This window comes from Myotis davidii, unplaced genomic scaffold (assembly GCF_000327345.1).
Source record: "Myotis davidii unplaced genomic scaffold, ASM32734v1 scaffold198, whole genome shotgun sequence".
NCBI classification, from domain to species: Eukaryota; Metazoa; Chordata; class Mammalia; order Chiroptera; family Vespertilionidae; genus Myotis; species Myotis davidii.
In genome coordinates, this window is record NW_006291485.1 from 2,268,307 (window position 1) to 2,289,285 (window position 20,979).

The window sequence follows — 20,979 nt, forward strand, 5'->3', positions numbered from 1 at the left end:
GTATCTGTGTATTGGTTATGCTTATATGTATGCATACAAGTCCTTTGGTTGATCTCTTACCCCCACCTCCACCCTCCCCTGCCTTCCCTCTGAAGTTTGACCGTCTGTTCGATGCTTCTCTAAAACAGCTACTCTTCAAGACACACATGTGCAATCTCCATATTACACACAGGAAGTTGATGTTTAGAGTCGATGTTAGGTGTTCTGACCCTACAGCCAGGACTCTTCCCTTCGCTCTGTCTGGCTGTTCTCTCTCTCCAGCGGTATTCAGGAGAAGCCTTTGAACGTTCCTATGGCTGAGAGTTATGTAACCCTGACTATTAATCTCTCGTTTTTCCTGCATTCTGCCTAGAGGCAATCACTTGTACAATGTTTGTTTTTCATGGTTTTTTTAAAAATATATTTTATTGATTTCTTCACAGAGAGGAAGGGAGAGGGATAGGGAGTAAGAAACATCGATGAGAGAGAAACATCGACCAGCTGCCTCCTGCACACCTCCCACTGGGGATGTGCCCGCAACCAAGGTACATGCCCTTGACCAGAATCAAACCTGGGACCCTTCAGTCCACAGGCGGATGCTCCACCCACTGAGCCAAATCGGCCAGGGCTATGGTTGGTTTTTTTTTAATTTGACATTTTTCATAGAGTTGAATGTAAAATCAAAAAAGAAAATCAATTTTCACAAATGTTTTTATGATATTCTGGCAGAATAGTTGTCGAGTAAGAAATTTTAAAAATAGTCAGTAAATAAACCTTAAGGAATTACCTATATATGAAATACTATTTTAATCTAAATTATATATTAATTTAATACATACACAAATTATATGACATATAAATATATGAATACATCTATATGTAGTGTTATAATGAACATATCAGTAAACTTAGATATTAATATATATTGTTAGCCTGCCAGAAAAGTAACTTTAAATGCTTATGAAATAAAAAAAATGTGTATGAAGTAGTTTCACCATGTTTTCCTTGGGTTTGTAGCTCATTAATGTATTTCAGCAATACGGTTTCCTGACTGTTTTCCCCACAGATATGTTAATCAGGGAACTTGACCAACACAAGTGCACTCTGTCCCATCTTGCAACTCCTGCTTCCTCACAGTTTGCTTGGCGTTGACATAACTTTGCCTGATTGACTTTGAATTCTTTATGCCTTTTTCATAACAGCTTTGCCAGGATAGAATGCACATGGAAGATTCTCCCGTTGGAAGTACACGGCTCAGGGGTTTTAGCAGAGTTGTGCAACCATCACCACCATCCATGTCCGTCAGAAAAGAATGAAGTGCCGCCGAAACCGGTGTGGCTCAGTGGATAGGGCGTCGGCCTGCGGACTGAAGGGTCCCAGGTTCGATTCCGGTCAGGGGCATGTACCTGGGTTGCGGGCACATCCGCAGTGGGAGATGTGCAGGAGGCAGCTGGTCGATGTTTCTCTCTCATCGATGTTTCTAACTCTCTATCTCTCTCCCTTCTTCTCTGTAAAGAATCAATAAAATATATTAAAAAAAGAATAAAGTGCTAAGGTTTTGGCTTTTCTCCTCCTGAGGCCCTCATATTTTAAGAGAAGAATCAACCACCCTCTCTGTATCAGGGTTAGCCAATTTTTTTTTTTTTTTTCTGTAAAGGACGGATAGTGGTTATTTTCAGCTCTGAGGGGTGGGGCTGGAGCCTCTCCCAGCTGCTCAGCTCTGCCTTATAGAGCAAGTTCCCAAGATATGCAAATGAGTGAGGTGGGCCCTGTGCCAATAAAACATTCTTGACAAAAGCAGGGGTAGCCCAGCTGATGTGGCTCGTGGTTGAGCTTCCAGCTATGAACCAGGCGGTCACGGTTGGATTCCAGGTCCTGGCAAGGGCACAAGCTCGGGGTTGCGGGCTCGGTCCCCAGTAGGGGGCGTGCAGGAGGCAGCCGATCAATGCAGAGAGGAAGGGTGAGGGAGAGAGAGATAGAAACATCAATGATGAGAGAGAATCATTGATAGGCTGTCTCCTGCACACCACACAATGGGGATTGAGCCTGCAACCCAGGCATGTGCCCGGACCAGGAATCGAACTGTGACCTCCTGGCTCCGTAGGTTGATGCTTAACCACTAACGGGAGCTATGCCAACCAGGCTTTCAAATTTTTTTTAAAGCAGGTGGTAGGCTGCCTTTGGCTAACCCTGGTCCATGACAGCTGCATTTGGTTTTCCGTGAACCAGTCTTGTGTTATGCTGTAAAATATTCATCATTGCTATTTTCTGGGCTTCCTATCTTTTGTAGGTATTGTTTTCCTGTCTTTGTCCCTCAGTTAATCTAAAACTGTTTGACATTTTACTAGTGGTTACATATATATGCTATTAAACTTAATGTTGCCAATTGTCATAATCTGTGAAACATATTTACTAATTACTAATTCTGATGATAAAAGGTGAACATATTCAATTCATGTCATCTGCAGGTGTGAGCCTCAGCCTAGCAAATGCAGGAGGATCAACTTAACATTCAGAAAGGAAGCCAGTTACAAAATCCATGGCAAAATCAAGAGATTTCCTACCTGCTCCAGACATAACCATCCAGAAAGTACAATGGGACAAAAGGCATCATGGCTGCATAGTTGTAACCAAAACTAACGAAGAAGTAACTTTAAAAGGAACGTGCAGCCCTGGCCAGGGAGCTCAGTTGGTTAGAGCATCGTTCCCATATGGCAAGGCTGTGGGTTCGATCCCCCAGTCAGGGCACATACAAAAATCAACCAATGAATTTACCAAGTAGAACAACAAAGTGATGCCTCTCTTTCTCTCCCTTTCTCTCTCTGAAGTCAATCAAGAAGAAATAAAAAGACACGGGCCGATGTGAAATGTCAGGAACAGGCATGTCTTCAGAGACAGGAAGTGGGTTCCTGTTTGCCAGAGGCTGGGGGAGGGGTGTGGAGTGACTGCTTCTTTTTGGGGTGATGAGAATGTTCTAGAATGTGATGGTGATGGCTGCAGAATTTGGAGACTGTACTAAAAACTACTCAGTTGTTCATTTAAAATGGTGAATTTTATGGCATGGGACTTATAGCTCAATTTAAAAAAAATCATATGAGCAAGAAAAAGAGAAAAACAAAATGTGCAGAATGCTTCAGGATGGAAATGACAAAGGGACATCGCGCGATGGCTGGAATAAATGGCTCGAGGCACTTGGGGCTCCTGGGGACCAATCTGTGTCCCAGAATGACAACCCGGGCCCAGGTTATTTTCCAAATTTACCAAAATCCCAGAGGTATTGTTTTAAAACTTAAAGTAATTCTAAAGTTCACCTGGACTATGAACTAAATGCAATTCTAAGTATAATAACACTGTTACGATCCTACGCACAATATTACCATGCTAAGTATTTAGTATAGTTGAGAAAATACAAAAACAATAATAATAACAAGGAACTTATATTGCCAGATATTACAATTACTCTAACTCTGTAAAAGGTACATTGAAACTGGAGCCCGGCCTGTGTGGCTCAGTGGTTGAGCGCCGACCTATGAACCAGGAGGTCACGGTTAGATTCCTGGTCAAGGCACATGCCTGGGCTGTGGGCTCAATCCCCAGTAGGGGGTGTGCAGGAGGCAGCCAATCGATGATTCTCTCTCATCATTCATGTTTCTATTATCTCTCTCGCCCTCTCCCTTCCTCTCTGAAATCAATAAAAAAATTTTTTTTTTAAAGAAAGGACATGCTTTGCACACAGAACCCCCTGGGATCCATTAACTTGACCCTCCTGGAACACAAGAATTAGAGGTGAGCTTCTGAAAAACCCCTGAGAGTCACTCGCCCCAACAGGAGAGTTCATCCCAAAACCTGTCCAACAGGAGAGAGAATGGGGGGCAGGTACTGGTGCCTGGGAATCTAGTCACGCAGGTGGTGGTAGAAGGAACCAGCAGCTTGGACGAGGCAAGCTGGCTATGTTCCCTCCCGGCCAATACCCCGGGGCCTATCATTTCGGGGTGGCTGTGGATAGTCAAAGAATGGGACAAAGAATGGCACCACGAGGCAGACCGCAGCCTCTGCTGCAGCGGTTCTCAACCGTCTGGCCCTTTAAATACAGTTCCTCATGTTGTGACCCAACCATAAAACTATTTTCGTTGCTACTTCATCACTGTAATGTTGCTACTGTTATGAATCGTCATGTAAATCTCTGATATGCAGGATGGTCTTAGGCGACCCCTGTGAAAGGGTCGTTCGACCCCCAAAGGGGTCGTGACCCACAGGTTGAGAACCACTGCAATGTATCTAAGAGATGTTTTTTCAGAAACTCAAGAACTCAGTGGGGCCATCCTAGAAGATCTGGAGTCTCCTGTTATTGAAAGTTTCCACACCAGAGGGGGCATTGCCCTAGACCAGCGGTTCTCAACCTGTGGGTCGCGACCCCTTTGGGGGTCGAACGACCCTTTCACAGGGGTCACCTAAGACCATCAGAAAACACATATATAATTACATATTGTTTTGTGATGAATCACTATGCTTTAATTATGTCCAATTTGTAACAATGAAATTGGGGGTCACCACAACACGAGGAACTGTATTAAAGGGTCGCGGCATTAGGAAGGTTGAGAACCACTACCCTAGACCCTGCTGTTCAGTAGGGCAGCCTCTAGCTGCATGGGCCTGTTTACATTCTAATTAAAGATTATTCCTCAGCCCTTTCCTTCACAGTAGGCCTTGCCGGTAGGATCTTTTTATTCTCTTTTTCTAAATATATTTTTATTGACTTCAGAGAGGAAGGGAGGAGAGTTAGAAATATCAATGATGAAAAACAATCATTGATCAGCTGCCTCCTGCACTCTCCCTATTGGGATGGAGCTCACAACCTGGGCATGTGCCCTGACCAGGAATTGAACCGTGACCTCCTGGTTCATAGGTGGACGTCCGCTCAACACTGAGCCATGCCAGCTGGGTCTTGATAGTCGCCCCTTTCCACCATGGCAGGAGGCTTTTATCCCTCAGCAATGCTTCTAAAAGCAGTTCCTGAGTCAGTATGAATGTCAAGATAGAGACGGAATCCCTGCCAGTTCATAAAAACTGATGGTTAAGTCCTGGAATTTGATGGCTGGTCCTCATCCTGACTTCCAAATGCAGAGGGAGCATGGGGTCATGGAAGGGGAACAAGTCAGCGTGACATGGGGGAGGTGGAGCGGTCTTTGCTTATTGGTTAGCTAAATTCTTTATATATGGGCTTATGTTTTTTTTTGTGTGTGTGTGTGCTTTAAAATTTTTAAAAATATATTTTATTGATTTTTTACAGCGAGGAAGGAAGAGGGATAGAGAGTTAGAAACATCGATCAGCTGCCTCCTACACACCCCCTACTGGGGATGTGCCTGCAACCAAGGTACATGCCCTTGACCGGAATTGAACCTGGGACCCTTCAGTCCGCAGGCTGATGCTCTATCCACTGAGCCAAACCGGTTAGGGCTGGGCTTATATGTTTATATACTTATTAATAAAAGCTTTTCTATACATATAATTTATTATATATATGACATAAACTTCTCCTGGTTTCTTGTTTGTCTTTAAGAACACCTTGACATACTTTTTCCTTTTTTTTTTTTTTGACATTTTTGGTCAATCTTTTCCCTGATGGTTTCTACTCTTGGTGATAAACTTATAGACTTGGGCTGGGGAAGACCTTTATGTAAATATTCTCCTTCATTTTCTTCTTATTCTCCATGGTTTTCTTTAATTTATATTAAACACTGGGTAAACTAGAGAGTTTAATTTTCACGTATGGTGTGAGGTAAGGCTCTATGGAAATTTTGATTTTGTTCACTAACAAGTGAAGCCCCATTCCAGCACCATACAATACTTCTGCACAGATCAGAAGGCTACTTATTTAAAATGTATTTTTATTGATTTCAGAAAGGGAGATAGAAATGTCAATGAGGAGAATCATTGATCATCTGCCTCCTGCACGCCCCCTACTGGGCATGTGCCCTGACCAGGAATTGAACTGTGACCTCTTAGTTCATACCACTGAGCCACTGGCTGGGCTGTGCAAAGCATTCTTTTTAGAGGGTGTATGACTTTCCTATGACTGCTGTAACCAATGACCACAAATTCAATGACGAGTTTATTCCCTTAAAGTTCTGGGTTCAGGAGTCCAACATGGGTTACATGGAGCTAAACCCAGATATGGGCAGGGCTGATCCTTCTGGAGGCTCCAGGGAGAATTGCTTCAGGCCTTTTCCAGCTTCTAGAGGCGCCACATCCCTGGCTTGTGGCTCCTTCCTCCATCGTCAAAGCCAGCAGCTTCGTCTCTTCCATCTCTGACTCTGACCTTCCTGCCTCCTCTTAGAAGGACCCTGTGATGACATTGCCCCACCCACCCCTGGGGAGTCCAGGGTCATCCCCATCTCAGATAATTCTATCGGCGAAGACCCTTTACCACATGGGGTGACATGTCCACAGGTCCCTGAACTGGGATGAGGGCTGTTATTAAAATAACAGTAACAGCTCCCAAATTCTTTAACTGGTCCTGGAGATTACTGAGGGTAAATCAAAGGGTAAGGAGACAATGGCCTCTTTAGACGGTATTTCCAAGCAACATGGAATTAATTCACTCTGAAGGGAAACGTCTCCCTTCCCACGGTGTCAGCACGCCCCCTGGGGGCCGGAAGCCACACTGGGCTCGCAGGTTCCTGGTTGTCAGTCCACCCCAAGGCTCTGCGTGGCCCTTAGCGTCCATCAGGCTCCTTTTCCCCATCTGCTCCCACTCCAGGAGCATGGCCTGCAAGCCCCCTTGCAAGAAACCAAATCCCATTGGCCTGAAATCATGACATTTTACATTTGAAAGGGGCCCCTGAGAGTCAGATGTCTGCTCCCATTTTTCACTTATGAGATAAAAGTTTGTGTCACTTTGTCCTGTGTCCAAGGTTGCAGGGCTGGTTAATAATGGCTGGAATGGGCCCCAGCCGGTTTGGCTCAGTGGATAGAGTGTCGGCCTGTGGACTGAGGCGTCCCAGATTCGATTCCAGTCAAGGGCATGTACCTTGGTTGCGGGCACATTCCCAGTAGGAGGTGTGCAGGAGGCAGCTGATCGATGTTTCTCTCTCATCGATGTTTCTAACTCTCTACCTCTCTCCCTTCCTCTCTGTAAAAAATCAATAAAATATATTTTTAAAAAAATGGCTGGAATGGCCCCCAGCCGGTTTGGCTCAGTGGATAGAGCGTCAGCCTGCAGACTGAAGGCTCCCGGGTTTGGTTCCGGTCAAGGGCACATGCCTGGGTTGTGGGCTCGATCCCCAGTAGGGGTTGTGCAGGAGGCAGCCGATCAATGATTCTCTCTCATCATTGATATTTCTCTCCCTCTGAAATCAATAAACATATTAAAAAAATAATAATAATGGCTGGAACGGGAACATCCCTCTGTTCCCTCTCAACCATTCTTCTGCACTCAGTCCAATGTTTTCTGGAAACTTCTCTCACATGGCAAAAAGCCTAAGAGTTAGAAATACATTGGGTAAGTGGGGGAAGTAATTTAGACGAGAACACAAAGCCCACCTTCCCTATGGCATTACTCAACCTGTTTTTGACCTTTTTACCCAAACAGCCCCACCCTGTACCCCGTGAAATTCTAACCCACCCCCTTCTGTGCATTTGTTTATCTATTGGGGCACTCTGGTGGGCCACAGCCATTGTGACGTTTATTTCGCCACTTCGGGCGGAGAGCACCCCAGTGACGACAGGGATGTTTCCTGACACCAAGCCCCCTGCCAGGGAGACAGAAATGGCAGCCAGCAGCGGGTATAAAAAGACACAGTTTATTCTGAAGTTCGTGTGGGAAGACCCGCAGGCACAAAGGGGGGAGGGCCCTTCCTGCCCCGCAGGCCCCCTGCCTCCCCAGCCTGGCCAGGGCGAGGGGGAAGCTGGCGGAGACCTGGGAGGGGACACAGTGGTTCTGGTGTTTGTTGTGGTTTTGTATTTAAAAGGAGCTACATTCGACTGGATGGTTTTCCTTCAAGGCCCGTGTCCCCAGGGATCCGACCCAGGGGTATCCAGGACTAGCTGAGGTTGTGTTAATTGCACTTGTATGGTGTTGGGAGATGGGGCCCCTCTTCTGTGGACGCCCCAGACACCTAGAGGACCTCAGAGGTGGGTGTGGTTGGGTGGGAAGGGCTGCCATGGGAAAGGCCACTGTTGTGCCCTGAGGGCAGGACTGAGATGCAGGGAGCCTGGCACTGGGGCAGCACGTGACTTCCTGAGGTCACCTCCATGCCTGGCCATACGCCCCAGTGTTCTTCGGGAAGACAATGCTGGGATGCTGGTCGCCTGGCCATGAAGGGCCACACCAAGGGCTTCATATAAAGTGGGCAGGCACCTGAAGAAAGGCCAAGTTCAGATCCCAAATGCAGGACAGGTTCTAGGGAAGGGTCACTGGGTTACTAACAATGGAGGGATATTTGTCTAGAGGGGAGGGGAGCTCACTGTTTAGATAAAAAGCTGCTTTCCCTTAACATCTACCTCAAGGTGGTTGTCCGTGCGACTGCATAAAAACCTCAATCTTTGCCCCGGCTGGGGGTGCTCAATGGTTAGAGTGCTGACCCACGGTCCCATGAGCTGCAGGTGTGATTCCCAGTCAAGAGCACATACCTGAGCTGCAGGTGTGATCCCCAGCCCTTTGGCCCCTTGAGGGGTGTGTGCGGGAGGCAACCAATCGATGTGTCTCTCACGTTGATGTTTCTCTCTGTCTCTCCCTCTCCCTCCCTCCCTTTCACTCTCTCTAAAAAAAAACAATGGGAAAAATATCCTCGGGTGAGCAGTAACAAAAATATAAAAATAAACAGAAGCTCGATCTTTTATGACATGTGAAAGGGCCCCAGGAAACCCTGACGGATGAGCCAAATGTTCTGGGGGCCCTGGAGGAACAGGGGACTGAGGAGCGGAGGAGGGGAGAGAGCCAGGCCGCGTCGTACCTCTCATGGCACAGACACGGGGCTCAGCAGGCATGCGAGGGAACTGAGGCTAGAAGCCCAGCAGAGGCGGGTTCCTGTTTGCTGACTGAGCCGGCGCAGTCTGTCCTCTCCTGGCCGAGCATGCTCGGGGCATTACGGGACAGGCCTGTGAAGGGCAAGCAGAGTTCCAGCCTCCAGGCAGATCCAAGTGCTTCAGAGAGAAAGTGGATTTTCCCAGTTGCTCACAGCATACAGAATCACAGAGTTCAAGTTCAAGCTCCCCCCATGGGGCTCTGGGAGGCTGGGCCCGTGGTGCATGGACCCACAGCTGCTGTCATCTCAGAATCAGAGAGGGGACTCGACCCCGGTGTCCAGTGCAGCATTGGGGGCACAGAGGTCACCACCTGACAACTGTGGGGGTCACTGAGCTGCCAGGGCGGAAACAGTCCGCGTTCGGGCAGGTGGCCTTCAAGTCGAGTGTCCCTGGCACTGCGTCGGTGACAGCGGGGCCCAGGGGCTCAGTGGCACATCCGTGCGGTCATTTCTTTCTGTTAAGAACAAGCAGGGCATCAGGACTGACACGAGGTGACGGGTGTCACACACACACACACAGAAGCAGGGCTGCAGCCTCAGGAGACCCGTGGGCCTCACTTAAGGTCAAACCTCACAGAAAAGGGAGCAGACAGCGGCGCGCCGAGGGCGGGGTGGGAGCTCTGTGAAGGGCTCGAGAGGCCACCTGCCAGCCCTGGAGGCCAGCTGGTGTCTGGCTGCTCACCTCTGCCCTGTTGCCGAGGGCAGCAGGAGTAGGAAGTGAACGGCTGAGTGTGCCAATAAAACGATTCACAAAACCCGGTTTACTGGCCCCAGGGCCCCCCTCCCTGGTCCCAGCCCCTGCCCCACTCACCAGGGGCTCCAGCTCCTTGGTGTCTATGAGCCCGAACTCCTTGACGAAGTAGTAGAAGTGCTTGTAGCAGGTGTTGACGTGCGCCTCGGAGCCCATCTGCGCGATGCGGTCGAAGTGGTGGATGTAGACGTGCACGAACACGCGGAACAGCCTGGACAGTATCTTCTTCACCACCTGCAAGAAGTTCTTGGGGAACGGCGTGCCTGTGAACAGAGAGGGCCAGGGCACTCAGGAAGCAGCCTAGGGCCCAGCTGGGCGCTGACACCACACTGCCCCTGGCCTGCGGTGCGAACAGCCTGTGAACTAGAGGCTGGGGAGGTGGGCTCCAGCCCAAGCTCACACAGAGCATGTCCGGTCTCCTCTGAAGTCAGGTGTTGACTGGGTGGGAGGTGTCTGTCCCCAGGAAGGAGCCCCTTTCTGCAGGATCCTCGGCTTCCTGATCCCCACCCTGGTCTTCTCACCTCCAGCTCCAGGGAGCCCACCAGATGCCAGTAACTACGCCCGGAACGAAGGACAGGCCTAGAGGTGCAGCCCATCCTCCGGGTTCCGACATCAGCCGCTCCGGCCCTCACTGGGATGTGCTGGGTGCCACACACTCCTTCTGCCTTTGCCTAGCTCCTTTCCCAGAACCCGTAACCAACATTTTATTCCCCGCCCACGTGTGCAAACTGTGGATCTGCTATGTGCACTTTGGGATCTGGCCATGTGTAGGTGTGTATTTCTAGTAACATTTCTTTTTCTTTCTTTTTTTTTAAGAGGTCGGAAGTGTTCCCTCTTTCTTTATATATGTGTATACACAGTTACAGAGTAAGTTTAAAGAAACAGGCTACAATCTAAACAGAAACAATATACCCAATTCTGCACAAGAAATATGTAACTATTTCTAAGAGAGAGCTGATCGAATGTTCACAATGTTATTTCTCTGTGAAAGGACTTTTGAGTAGTTTTCTTTTCATCTGTCTAGCTGTTTATTTCTCAGGTTTTCTGTGACAAATCTGTTATGTTACAAATCAGGAGGTGGAGACGCTTTGTCGCAGCTTGTGCGTTCTGAGCATCGCCTTCAGCTTGAACTCTTTGCCGACGGTTCTAGGAGGAGCTTCAGGCTGTACCTAGACTTGTCATGGATTCACCAACAAAGCTTAATGCCCCCTCCACTGGGTCATTTTCTCAGATGTCCAAGGAAAGCTACTCACTGACACTCAAGCTGTCTCAGAGCACTACTAGCAAAAAACCTTAGTAAGTTGACTCTCAACCATAGTATCCAATTCTCTTCCCTTCCACGAAAACATTCACCCCAACAGCAGGACAGAGAAGAAGAAATGCCCAAGTATGTAGCGGGGGTGAGTTATGGCCTGGTCTACAGTAGGAGACGTGGCGTGAGGACAATGGCAAGTCTTAAAAGAGACCTCAAAGGACTGTTTCCAACATGGCTGAGGAGGAGGAATGAGGCGATTCAAAACCGCAAGAATAGGTTCCTGGTGGCATCCTGTCCAGGGTCTTCTTAACGCCTAGTGGTCCTTTCTGCTTAATGATTTCTGCAAGACATCTTGATGCTTTCACAAGCCATCTATCCAGGAACCTACTTCATCACCTGCCTTTTCCTCTGTCAAGTTCCCATCCTCTTCTGCATCCTGATGCTTATCCAGTTTAGCAATCAATTCTTTCGCTGGATTGAAGACGCCATTGGTCTGCTGGTCACAGATGTAGCAGCGTGGGGTCGTGCGGAAATGCAGTGCACAGCTCTCACAGAAATAATGCCTGCACTTGATGACGACTGGGTTTTGGAAGTATTTTTCTTAATAGAATGGGACAACCCCTAAAAATGTATTCTTTTTTGACCTCTGATATTTTCACTTGATAAATCTTTCTCTCCATCTTAAGTAGTTTTTAAAAAATCCTCACCCAAGGATGTTTTTATTGATTTTTTAGAGAGAGAGAGAAAGGAAAAGAGAGAGAGGGTAAGAGAGAGAAGGAGAGAGAGAAACATCACTATGAGAGAGAAACACTGGCTGCTGCCTCCAGCACAGACCCTGACCAGGGGTAGAACCCGCAACCTTTTGGTGCACAGGACGACATGCTAACCAAGCCCACCGGCCAAGATTTAACTATGTTTTTTTTTTGTTTTTTTTAAAATATATTTTATTGATTTTTTACAGAGAGGAAGGGAGAGAGATAGAGAGTTAGAAACATCGATGAGAGTGAAACATCGATCAGCTGCCTCTTGCACACCTCCCACTGGTGATGTGCCCGCAACCCAGGCACATGCCCCCGACCGGAATCGAACCCGGGACCTTTCAGTCCGACGCTCTATCCACTGAGCCAAACTGGCTTTGGCTAACTATGTTTTTATAATATAATTTCACGTACTTGTCAGAGCTTAATTGAATCAATACACCATGTTGCAATTTCTTCTCCTGTTATTGTATTTAATTTCTTTACTTTAAAAAACTGTGGCCGAAACCGGTTTGGCTCAGTGGGGTTGCGGGCACATCCCCAGTGGGAGATGTACAGGAGGCGGCTGATTGATGTTTCTCTCTCATCGATGTTTCCGGCTCTCTATCTCTCTCCCTTCCTCTCTGTAAAAAATCAATAAAATATATTTTTTAAAAAATAAACAAAAAACAAAACTGTGGTAAAGTGCACCCACCTTGAGCTTCTCCATCCGAGTCACTCTAGGCGACAGTTTGATGCCTTAGGCACATTCATGCTGCTGTGCGTGGGGCCACCATGGGCTCCTGCTCCTGCCTGTTTACCCCACCAAGACTTCAGGTCCCCTGTGTCCCACAGGCAAGACAGAAGCCACATGTTCACGAGGTCCAACCAGTGCTACCAGAGAGGTGGCCTGGGACCAGGACTGACAGACTGGCCCATCCTTTTTGTTTTTTAAATTGATTTGAGAAAGAGAGAGAAACACATAGATTTGTTATTCCACTTATCTATGCATTCATTGGTTGCTTCTTGTATGTGCTCCAACCGGAGATTGAATCCGCAACCTTGGTGGAGCGGGATGATGCTCTAACCCACTAAGCAAGGGCCAGATCAGCCCATCCTCGAAGAGAGGGGCTCAGGGGCCAGGTGAGGACACGGATGTGGCTAACCGTGGGAAAGCTGCGGTGCACCAGACACACACTCTCAGGAGACGGGATGTAATTAGTTGGACAGCACTTGGTTATTGGGCCTATGGATGGCTGAGTAATGGCCCGATGAAGTCCAGGTGAGTGCAGGCTATCCATGTGCCAGAAGGCTCAAGATACAGTGTCCGCAGCAAGACTGGGACCTGACGCTCTGACAGGGGGAGCCAACCAGCTGCTCACCACCGCGGAAGGTCTGAGATGTGTCCATTTAGAAGGCAATTGGGAAAGAACAGGCTCTCTGTACATGGCAGGACCAGCCTGGCTCTGTTCACTCCTCTGACTCCGGGGCCAGATGACCTCCACGTGAGACTGATGGTTCTTGTATTCCCTCGGAGAGGGGGTATCAGGAGTCAGCAAGGGTGATGCTGGGAAGGGGAGTGAGTAAGAGCAGCTCATTCTAGGAGAAGCGCTTAGAAACGTAATCTCCAGACCTGGCCAGAGTGGCTCGGTCGGTTGAGCATCATCGTGTGCACCTAAAGGTTGCTGGTTTGATTCCCAGACAGGACATAGGCCTGGGTTTCAGGTTTTTGATCCCCAGTTGGAGCAGTAAGGAAGGCAATTGATCAATATCTCTCTCTCCTCCCTTCCTCTCTCTAAAACATGTCCTCAGGGAAGAATAAAAAAGAAAGAAAAAAAGAAAGGTAATCTCCAGGACTGCATAGCCTAAGCATGCAATGGTATTCTCGTGCAGGGGTTGAAATTTGGCCCACTGCCTGCTTTTGTAATAAAGTCTTATTAGAACACAGGCCCATCTGTTTGTTTACACAGTATCTATGACAGCTTTTGGGTTACATGGCAGGTCTGAGTAGTTGAGACAGAGACTTTCTGGGTCATAAAGCTGGAAAGATATATTGTGTGGTCCTTTTTTTTTTTTTGTTCCATAGAATTTTATGGTCTTATTAACACAAACTAGAGGCCCGGTGCACAAAATTTGGCCTGCACCCTCTAGCAGTCCAGGAACCCTCGGGGGATTCCGACAGCCGGCTTAGGCCCACTGGCAGGCCTAAACTGGCTGTTGGACATCCTTAGCACTGCTGCGGGGGCGGGAGAGGCTCCCACCACCACCACTGCGCTTACCAGCCGTGTGCCTGGCTTCTGGCTGAGTGGTGCTCCCCCTGTGGGAGCACACAGACCGCCAGGGGGCAGCTCCTGCATTGAGCATCTGCCCCCTGGTTATCAGTACACTTCATAGTGACCTGTTGTTCCACCGTTCTGTTGATTTGCATATTAGCCTTCTATTATATAGGATACATTCTGTCTATTCATTTTCTTCACTGGCACCGTGATTGGTGACTGATGGCCAGCTGGGCTGCTCTTTCCACAATGGCCTGTGGTTCTTTGAGGAGACACTGTGAGTATCTCAGCACAGTAAGATTTGTTGCACATCAGCAGTACTTCAAGCTCCTTGACACTGTGGACCAGAAACTTCCAAAAGCCACTGGGCAGCATATGCTGTGTTTTCTTGCTGCTCCCATAACCAATGTTGGGCATCAAGATCTGGCCTTGCATCTTCTGTGCACTCCATGGTCAATGCCTCTGGGTGTCCACCAGTTATACTTAATTTTGACATATCGGTCTAACTGGTGCTGGATGAACTTCTTGGTCCTCATTTAAAAAACATGTCTATTTTTATTGATTTCAGAGAGGAAGGGAGAGGGAGAGGTAGAAACATCAATAATGAGAAAGAATCACTGACAGGCTGCTTCCTGCACACCCGCTACTGGGGGTTAAGCTCGCAACCTGGGCATGTGCCCTGACCGGGAATTGAACTGTGACCTCCTGATTCATAGCTCGATGCTCAATCGTTGAGCCACACTGGCCGGGCCTTGGTCCTCTTTTTGACAATCCTGGATTTCACCAGGCGTTTGAGGGAAGCCATGATGCCAAGCAGGAGATGGCTGCTACCTCTGCAAGCAGTGCCGATGAAGAGCTACCGTGTGGTCCTTCACAGGAGAAGTGTGCCACCTAATCTAACATTAAAGAGCGGAAGCTGGTGGCTTGGGGTCGGTGTACAGGTGTCCACGGCACAGGTGTGGGACATGGGGATGAAATTTGGACCCCGTCCTTTCTTGGCTCAGCCATAAATCTAACCCCAGGGAGCACCCGGCAGACTGGTTCTCAGAAGCACCACAGACAAGAAGCAGAGACGCTGCTGTCCGTGCGAAGCATTTTATCCCATTGGCTTGGCTGGGGGCCCGAACAGGCTGAGGGCCTGGGTTTGCAAACAGGGCAGGAAGATGTGGCCTGGGACAGAGAGGCTCCCAAGGGAAGCAGCGGTGCACCCAGACCCCGTGACGTGGCAGAGGCTAGAGCCAAACAGAGTAGGGCTGCAAGTTCATTTTCTCTCCATTGGTCATCAGTTTCCTCTCTGGTAAAATTGCTAGAATTACCATTCCATAGGCAAGGAACTGACTAGAGGGCTCAGGGTCTAAGTTCTAGGATGAGGGCCCCTTGAGGAGCTGTCAGGACTTTAGGGGGACCCAGGAGGCTGTGAGTCAGAACAGCGAGCATGTGCAGACATGGACTCCAGGGCGGGTGGGGGCACCTGTGAATCCCTATTTTGGGAAAGCGTCTATTCTGAGTCAATCTTTTCTCAGATGGGCCTCTGAGAGCCTCTGCCAGTGGCAGGCCCGTTCCCTGTACAGAGGGTGAGGGAGGTCCAGAGGGGTGAGAAACTTGACCAGGTGCAGACCGCGTCAGCGACCAAGAGCTGGTTCCCCGCAAACTGCCTTCCATGGTGCTGTGTTGATGCCCATGGTGACAGTGAGAAGGGCCTAGGTGTGCGTCTCCTAGGACTGCTGTAACAAATTACCACCAACTCAGTGCTTACAATCACTCCTCTGTGCTCCCTCATAGTCCTGGAGGCCAGAAGCCTCACGTCAGTTTCATGGGGCTGATGTCAGGTGTGGGCAAGGTTGCTTCCTTCTGGAAGGTCCAGGGAGGATCTACTTCCTGCCTTTTCTGGAAGCTACTGACATTCCTGGGCTTATGATCACATCTTCCTTCTCCTGTTGTCACATCACCTTCTCTTCTGTGTGTCAAATGTCCCTCTGCCTTCCTTTCACAGGGACCTGCTGTGAAATTAGGGTCCATCTGGATAATCCAGAGCCATCTCCCATCTCAAGAACCTAACATGAAGCCAACTGTGGCCGATCCACAGACTGGAGTAGGACTCACCAGGAAAAGGAGCGAAGTGTTGACACTGGCTACAGCGTGGGTGGACAATGAACACACGATCTCAGTGAGAGAGGCCAGACACAAAGGGCCACACAGTGTGCGTCCATGTATGTGAAAGCCCAGAACAGGCACATCCACAGGGACAGGAAGTGGGCTGGTGGTTACTGGGCTAGGAGAGAGGGATGTTGTGGGGATACTGAAATGTTCTGGAATTAGAAGGCATGGCTGCACAACCCTGTGAATATACTAAACGGCACTGAACTTACACTTTAAATGGGTAGATTTCACGGTTTGTGAATTCTATCTCAGTCAACTGTTATTACAAACACACCCCGCCTTCCCCCGCCCTCACCCCAGGCCACCCAACTCACCAACGTTGGTGGGAAAGATGTCCTCGTTGTTGATCTGCACCTCGATCCAGTCCATGAGCAGGTCCATGTACCGTGGGGCCGACAGTGCTGTGGGCTTGCGGAACTTGTGCTCGTCCTGCCAGCGGTACTCGTACTTGGGGCCTCCCGACATGATGGGGCAGGACTGCTCGGTGCAGCCATCGCTGATGGTGCCGTAGATGAGGTTGACACGATTGAAGAAGTCCACCACGTGCACTGCCACCCAGTCGTTGAGCTCCTCACCGCTGGGCAGCTGCACGGCCAGCTTCAGGTCCAGCCCCGCGTTCAGTGAGGCCTGTGCCTTCTTGTGCAGCTCGAACCGCTGGGTGCCGGGCTCAAACTTGCGCTTGGGGCGGAAGGTCTTGTCCTTGTTGAAGACCTGCTTCAGGAAGGGGTTGGACATCGTGGTCCTCACTGCACACTCCTGGTGTCGGCCACCAGCCCAGAGGCGGCTGGAAATTCACTGGCACCCAGGTCTCCCTGAGATCTGAAATGCAGACAGAAAGAATGATCACCTGGTCCTGGAAACCCTGTTCCAGAAGCAAGAGTGGGCCACACTGGGTTTTTTTCCAGGACTTGTGGTTTTGAGTTTTACCAAAAGGGTACCAGCTCCTCAGTAAAGAGAAGTGCCCCAAGGTGTGTCCCGACGGCCTCAGAGCAGGAGAGGCCGAGTCAGGACCTCTGAGAACCCAGACAGGCAGCATCCTACTCCCGCCCAGCACCCGGCGGCTTCTATAAAGTGGGAGAGGGTGTGCTAAAACCTGCACAGTGGCTCTGGGTGACCGTAGCGGGCTCGGTGGTGGCCTCTGTACAGAGATGTCTACATCCCCAGGACCTGTGATTGGGACCTTATTTGGATTGTCTGGGTGGGCCCTGGATGACGAGTGCCCTGACAGGAGGAAACACACAGACACACAGGGAGAAGTCCATGTGACAGGGAGGCAGGGATGGGGTGACATGGCTACAGGCCAAGGGACAGCAGGGGTCACCGACACTGCCAGAGCCAGGAGGGGAGCCTGGAACTATCACTCCCTCTGAGCCTGAGGAGACCAGCCCACTCGGATGACACCCTCCAAGGCTGCGAGGGCATACATTCCTGTTGCTTCTCTGTGTCTAAATCTCATTAGATTAGGGCCCACCTCAATCCAGTGGGAACTCATTTTATCATCTTGATGATATCTGCAAAGACCCCACTTCCAACAGGTGGACATGAATTTGGGGGGACACTATTCACCCCAGAATACCATCTGAGAAGGGTGGACCAGCTTGTCTGGACTTGTCTGCGTCTGCATGCGAACATGCCATGTTCTGGGGGGCAAGGCCTTGATGTGGGGGCTGTAGCCGGCGTCCCCTGCCATGAGGCTTCAATCTCCTACCCAGTCCACCTTCTCCCGTCTTTGCTGTCTCCTCCTGTTATGTGGGGAGAGTAACAAGCTCCACTCAGAGGTGAGAGGATGAAATGAACATGAAGCCAAAGGCCCCGCATCACCCCCAATATGACCATCCCTCTGCCATGAGGATGGCGCTAGCCAACCTGCAGCCTCCTTGTCTCCATCTGCAGGCCCGGGGCCCCCTCCTGGGAGTGAGCATGTGGAGGACACAAGGAGGGCGGGAGCCCGTAGGGCTGGCGGGTGGGGGCCTTTTGGGAGTTCACCAGAGAGAGGTAATAAATCATCATTTATAATGTTATAGTAAACGCCCCCCTTTTCTTTGCTTGAATTGTGGTGTGAACAAAAACGGGGCAACAGAGTAGAACTGAGAAGCTTGGGGGCCCTATGGCAGGCCTGGCAAGCTCAGTGACCAAGAGTAGCCATAGAAGACGGTCTGATCGATCCCCTCCCCAGGCAGGTTGTGGCGGGTGGTCACATCCCAGGCCTAAGGTTTCCTCAGCAAAGGTCAGTCTTTACGTTAAGTGAGCCTGCCCACTGTTCTTGTGCATCTAGGGGAACACCTTTGAAATGTCGAAGCAATCTCTCTTCCCAGACCCCTTGGAGGGTAACCACCCCACCAGCAAGTGTACTTATCTGGTTGCCCACATACCATCCCTATTCACTGTAAAGGCTGTTAACTATCCTGCACCCTTCAATGTGAAAGAAGTACATGTTTCATTTTACTTTACCTAATCCCAGGATTTCCCACTCCGCTTTCTCCTTAATCTCCCACCAACGATTTCATGTAACCTTCCTTATTGTCCTCCTTTGATTCCAAATGCATAAAAACAACTGCAGCCCTAGCCAGTTTGGCTCAGTGGATAGAGTGTCGGCCTGCAGACTGAAAGGTCCCGGGTTCGATTCCAGCCAAGGGCACATGCCCGGGCTGCGGGCTTGGTCCCCAGAAGGGGCCATGCAGAAGGCAGCCAATCAATGACTTTCTTATCATTGATGTTTCTATCTCTTCCTCCTTCTCCCTTCCTCTCTTAAATCAATAAAGAAATATATTTTAAAAAAATTAAAAAAAAAAAAGAACTTCAAACTGCCATTCTCCGGAGCATTGCTCAATCCCTTAAAAACTAACTTCCAGGTATGTCCTCAGTTTGGCTCAAAAAATCTCTGAAAAATTCTTACAAGATCCTTCTATAGGTCTGGATGTTCTTTTGTGGGAGTTCATTTCTGTGCCATGTGGCCAGCTGCATCGGTCCGGTGGCCCACCCTCACGACTCAGCACGCCACGTAGCAAATGACCACAAACTAAGGGGATTGGACCTCACCTCCTCTACAGGGATGCTGCTCAACCTCAAGGACCCAGGACAGCCCCAGCGGAGGATGATCCACGGAGCTCGCACTGCCAAGGCCAGGCTCAGCCAAAGGCAAGTGCAGGCCAAGGTCAAGTCTAGTCCTTCCCGGGCCCAGAGAGTGAGCTGGCGCATACACACTGTGTCCCTGGGGCCAAGGTGACGTGACTCAGATGACAAGATGGCTTAAGGGTGAGGATTTCAGAAAACTTACAGAGAGCTGAGTCACAGCTCAGGCCACATCCTGGAGCCCAGAGAGAGCCTCCTTCAGGCTTGGCCCTGCCCATCTCTGGGCCCAGGAAGAGTCTCTGAGGGCAGAGGACTCCTGGGCTTTGGTCTTCAAGAGATTTCTCCAGAACCACTGCCAACTCCGTCTCTCCCATTGCAGGGGTCAGAGGGGACAGGGCAGATCTGCCAGCACCACCCTTATGTACTCTATGCACTCAACGAAGACTTCAAGGCAGAAGGCCAGGCTCTGTCTTCCAAAAGCCTTCAGTTGAATACCAGATACTAGATATATAATAAAAAACGCCTAAACCAGTATTCTCACCTGGGTCATCCTGCCCCTAGAGGACGCTGGGCAATGTCTGGGCACATCTGTGGTTGTCACAACTGGGGGTTATCATAAGTAGATGGCGGATGGCTCCCACATTAGAAGATACTGACTCAGTACTAACTAGCTATTAAGTCAGTGTTTCAGGCCATGCAGCTGGTAGAAGGAGGAGCCTGAGCTCGAACCCTGAACCATGCAGGTGAAGTTGTGGTTCTTTCTGCTGGGCCCCATGTCTCCTAACTCACCACTTATCCATTATTCCAGCTTCCACTTGTTTTATCCCAAATCCAGTGCCAGGCACCCCTGAGGCTGGTCTCTCCCGCATCCGAAACCTCGAAAATGCCAGCACAGAGTGCAGACCAGCACCCTTCTTTGGTTTAGGTGAGTGGGCACAGCCCTGGGGGAACAGGGCCTGGAGGGTGGGAAGGTGGTGCCTCTAATAGGGGAAATGGGCAACCACAACACTCCACCTGCCCACTCCTCTCCTACCGTTGGACAGGACGGGGCCCAGTCTCAGACACCTCCAGGAAGCTCTGATGAACAGGCCACCTCACTGGCCCTTGTCTGAGAGATGAGCTGCATCCCTCAGGGCTGGACATCCCCGTGCCCACTGCCTGCTGGCACTATGGGGAAACTTCCTCATTCCTCATCCTTGGCTTATTTCAGCCTCCCAACGCCCTTGCATGTGGGGCAAGGGCTGCCCCACTTGGTAATGAGAAGACAAACTGGAGTGCCACACCCCTCATCCAGCAGAGCGGGGCTGGCCAGGCCAGGCCACAGGGCCCCGCAGCTGCCTCTACTCCAGGTTCCTGTTTATCCTGCAGCGAACCTTCTACCCTGATGGAAACCTCAACACAAAGAAATCTGCACCCACCAGGGCCCGGTCGCTACCTTCTATTTTGGGGCCTCTTTGGTGATGGGAGTTTAACCGCTGACAACGTCACTTGGGGACAGGAGACCTGGGAACACAGGAGCCTTAGGGGCAATGACAGGGCCACTGAGAAGAGCCCCTGCCCAGCCAAGCCTTAGGGAGGAGGCGGCCCCACTGCCCCCCGCCCCCAGGAGGGCCACTTGTCTTTTGTCCACATCCTGTCATGCCGTTGCACCGACAGTTCTGGACGATGGGGCAGGGCAGTGGAAGGGGCTTGCGAGGCTCCTGCTCGCCTTTCTGACTCTTC

At 49.9% G+C, this 20,979-nt stretch overlaps 1 protein-coding gene across 1 annotated transcript; it reads right to left on the minus strand.

Moving 5' to 3' along the window:
• Positions 1-9,037: 9,037 nt before the first annotated feature.
• On the minus strand, positions 9,038-17,042 carry MOB3A (MOB kinase activator 3A). The gene is made up of 3 exons (XM_006764833.2): positions 16,500-17,042; positions 9,818-10,020; positions 9,038-9,461 (listed from the first exon to the last, which is right to left on the minus strand). The coding sequence occupies exons 1-3, from the start codon at positions 16,918-16,920 to the stop codon at positions 9,432-9,434; spliced, it is 654 nt and encodes a 217-aa protein (XP_006764896.1). The 5' UTR covers positions 16,921-17,042; the 3' UTR covers positions 9,038-9,431.
• Positions 17,043-20,979: the final 3,937 nt, after the last annotated feature.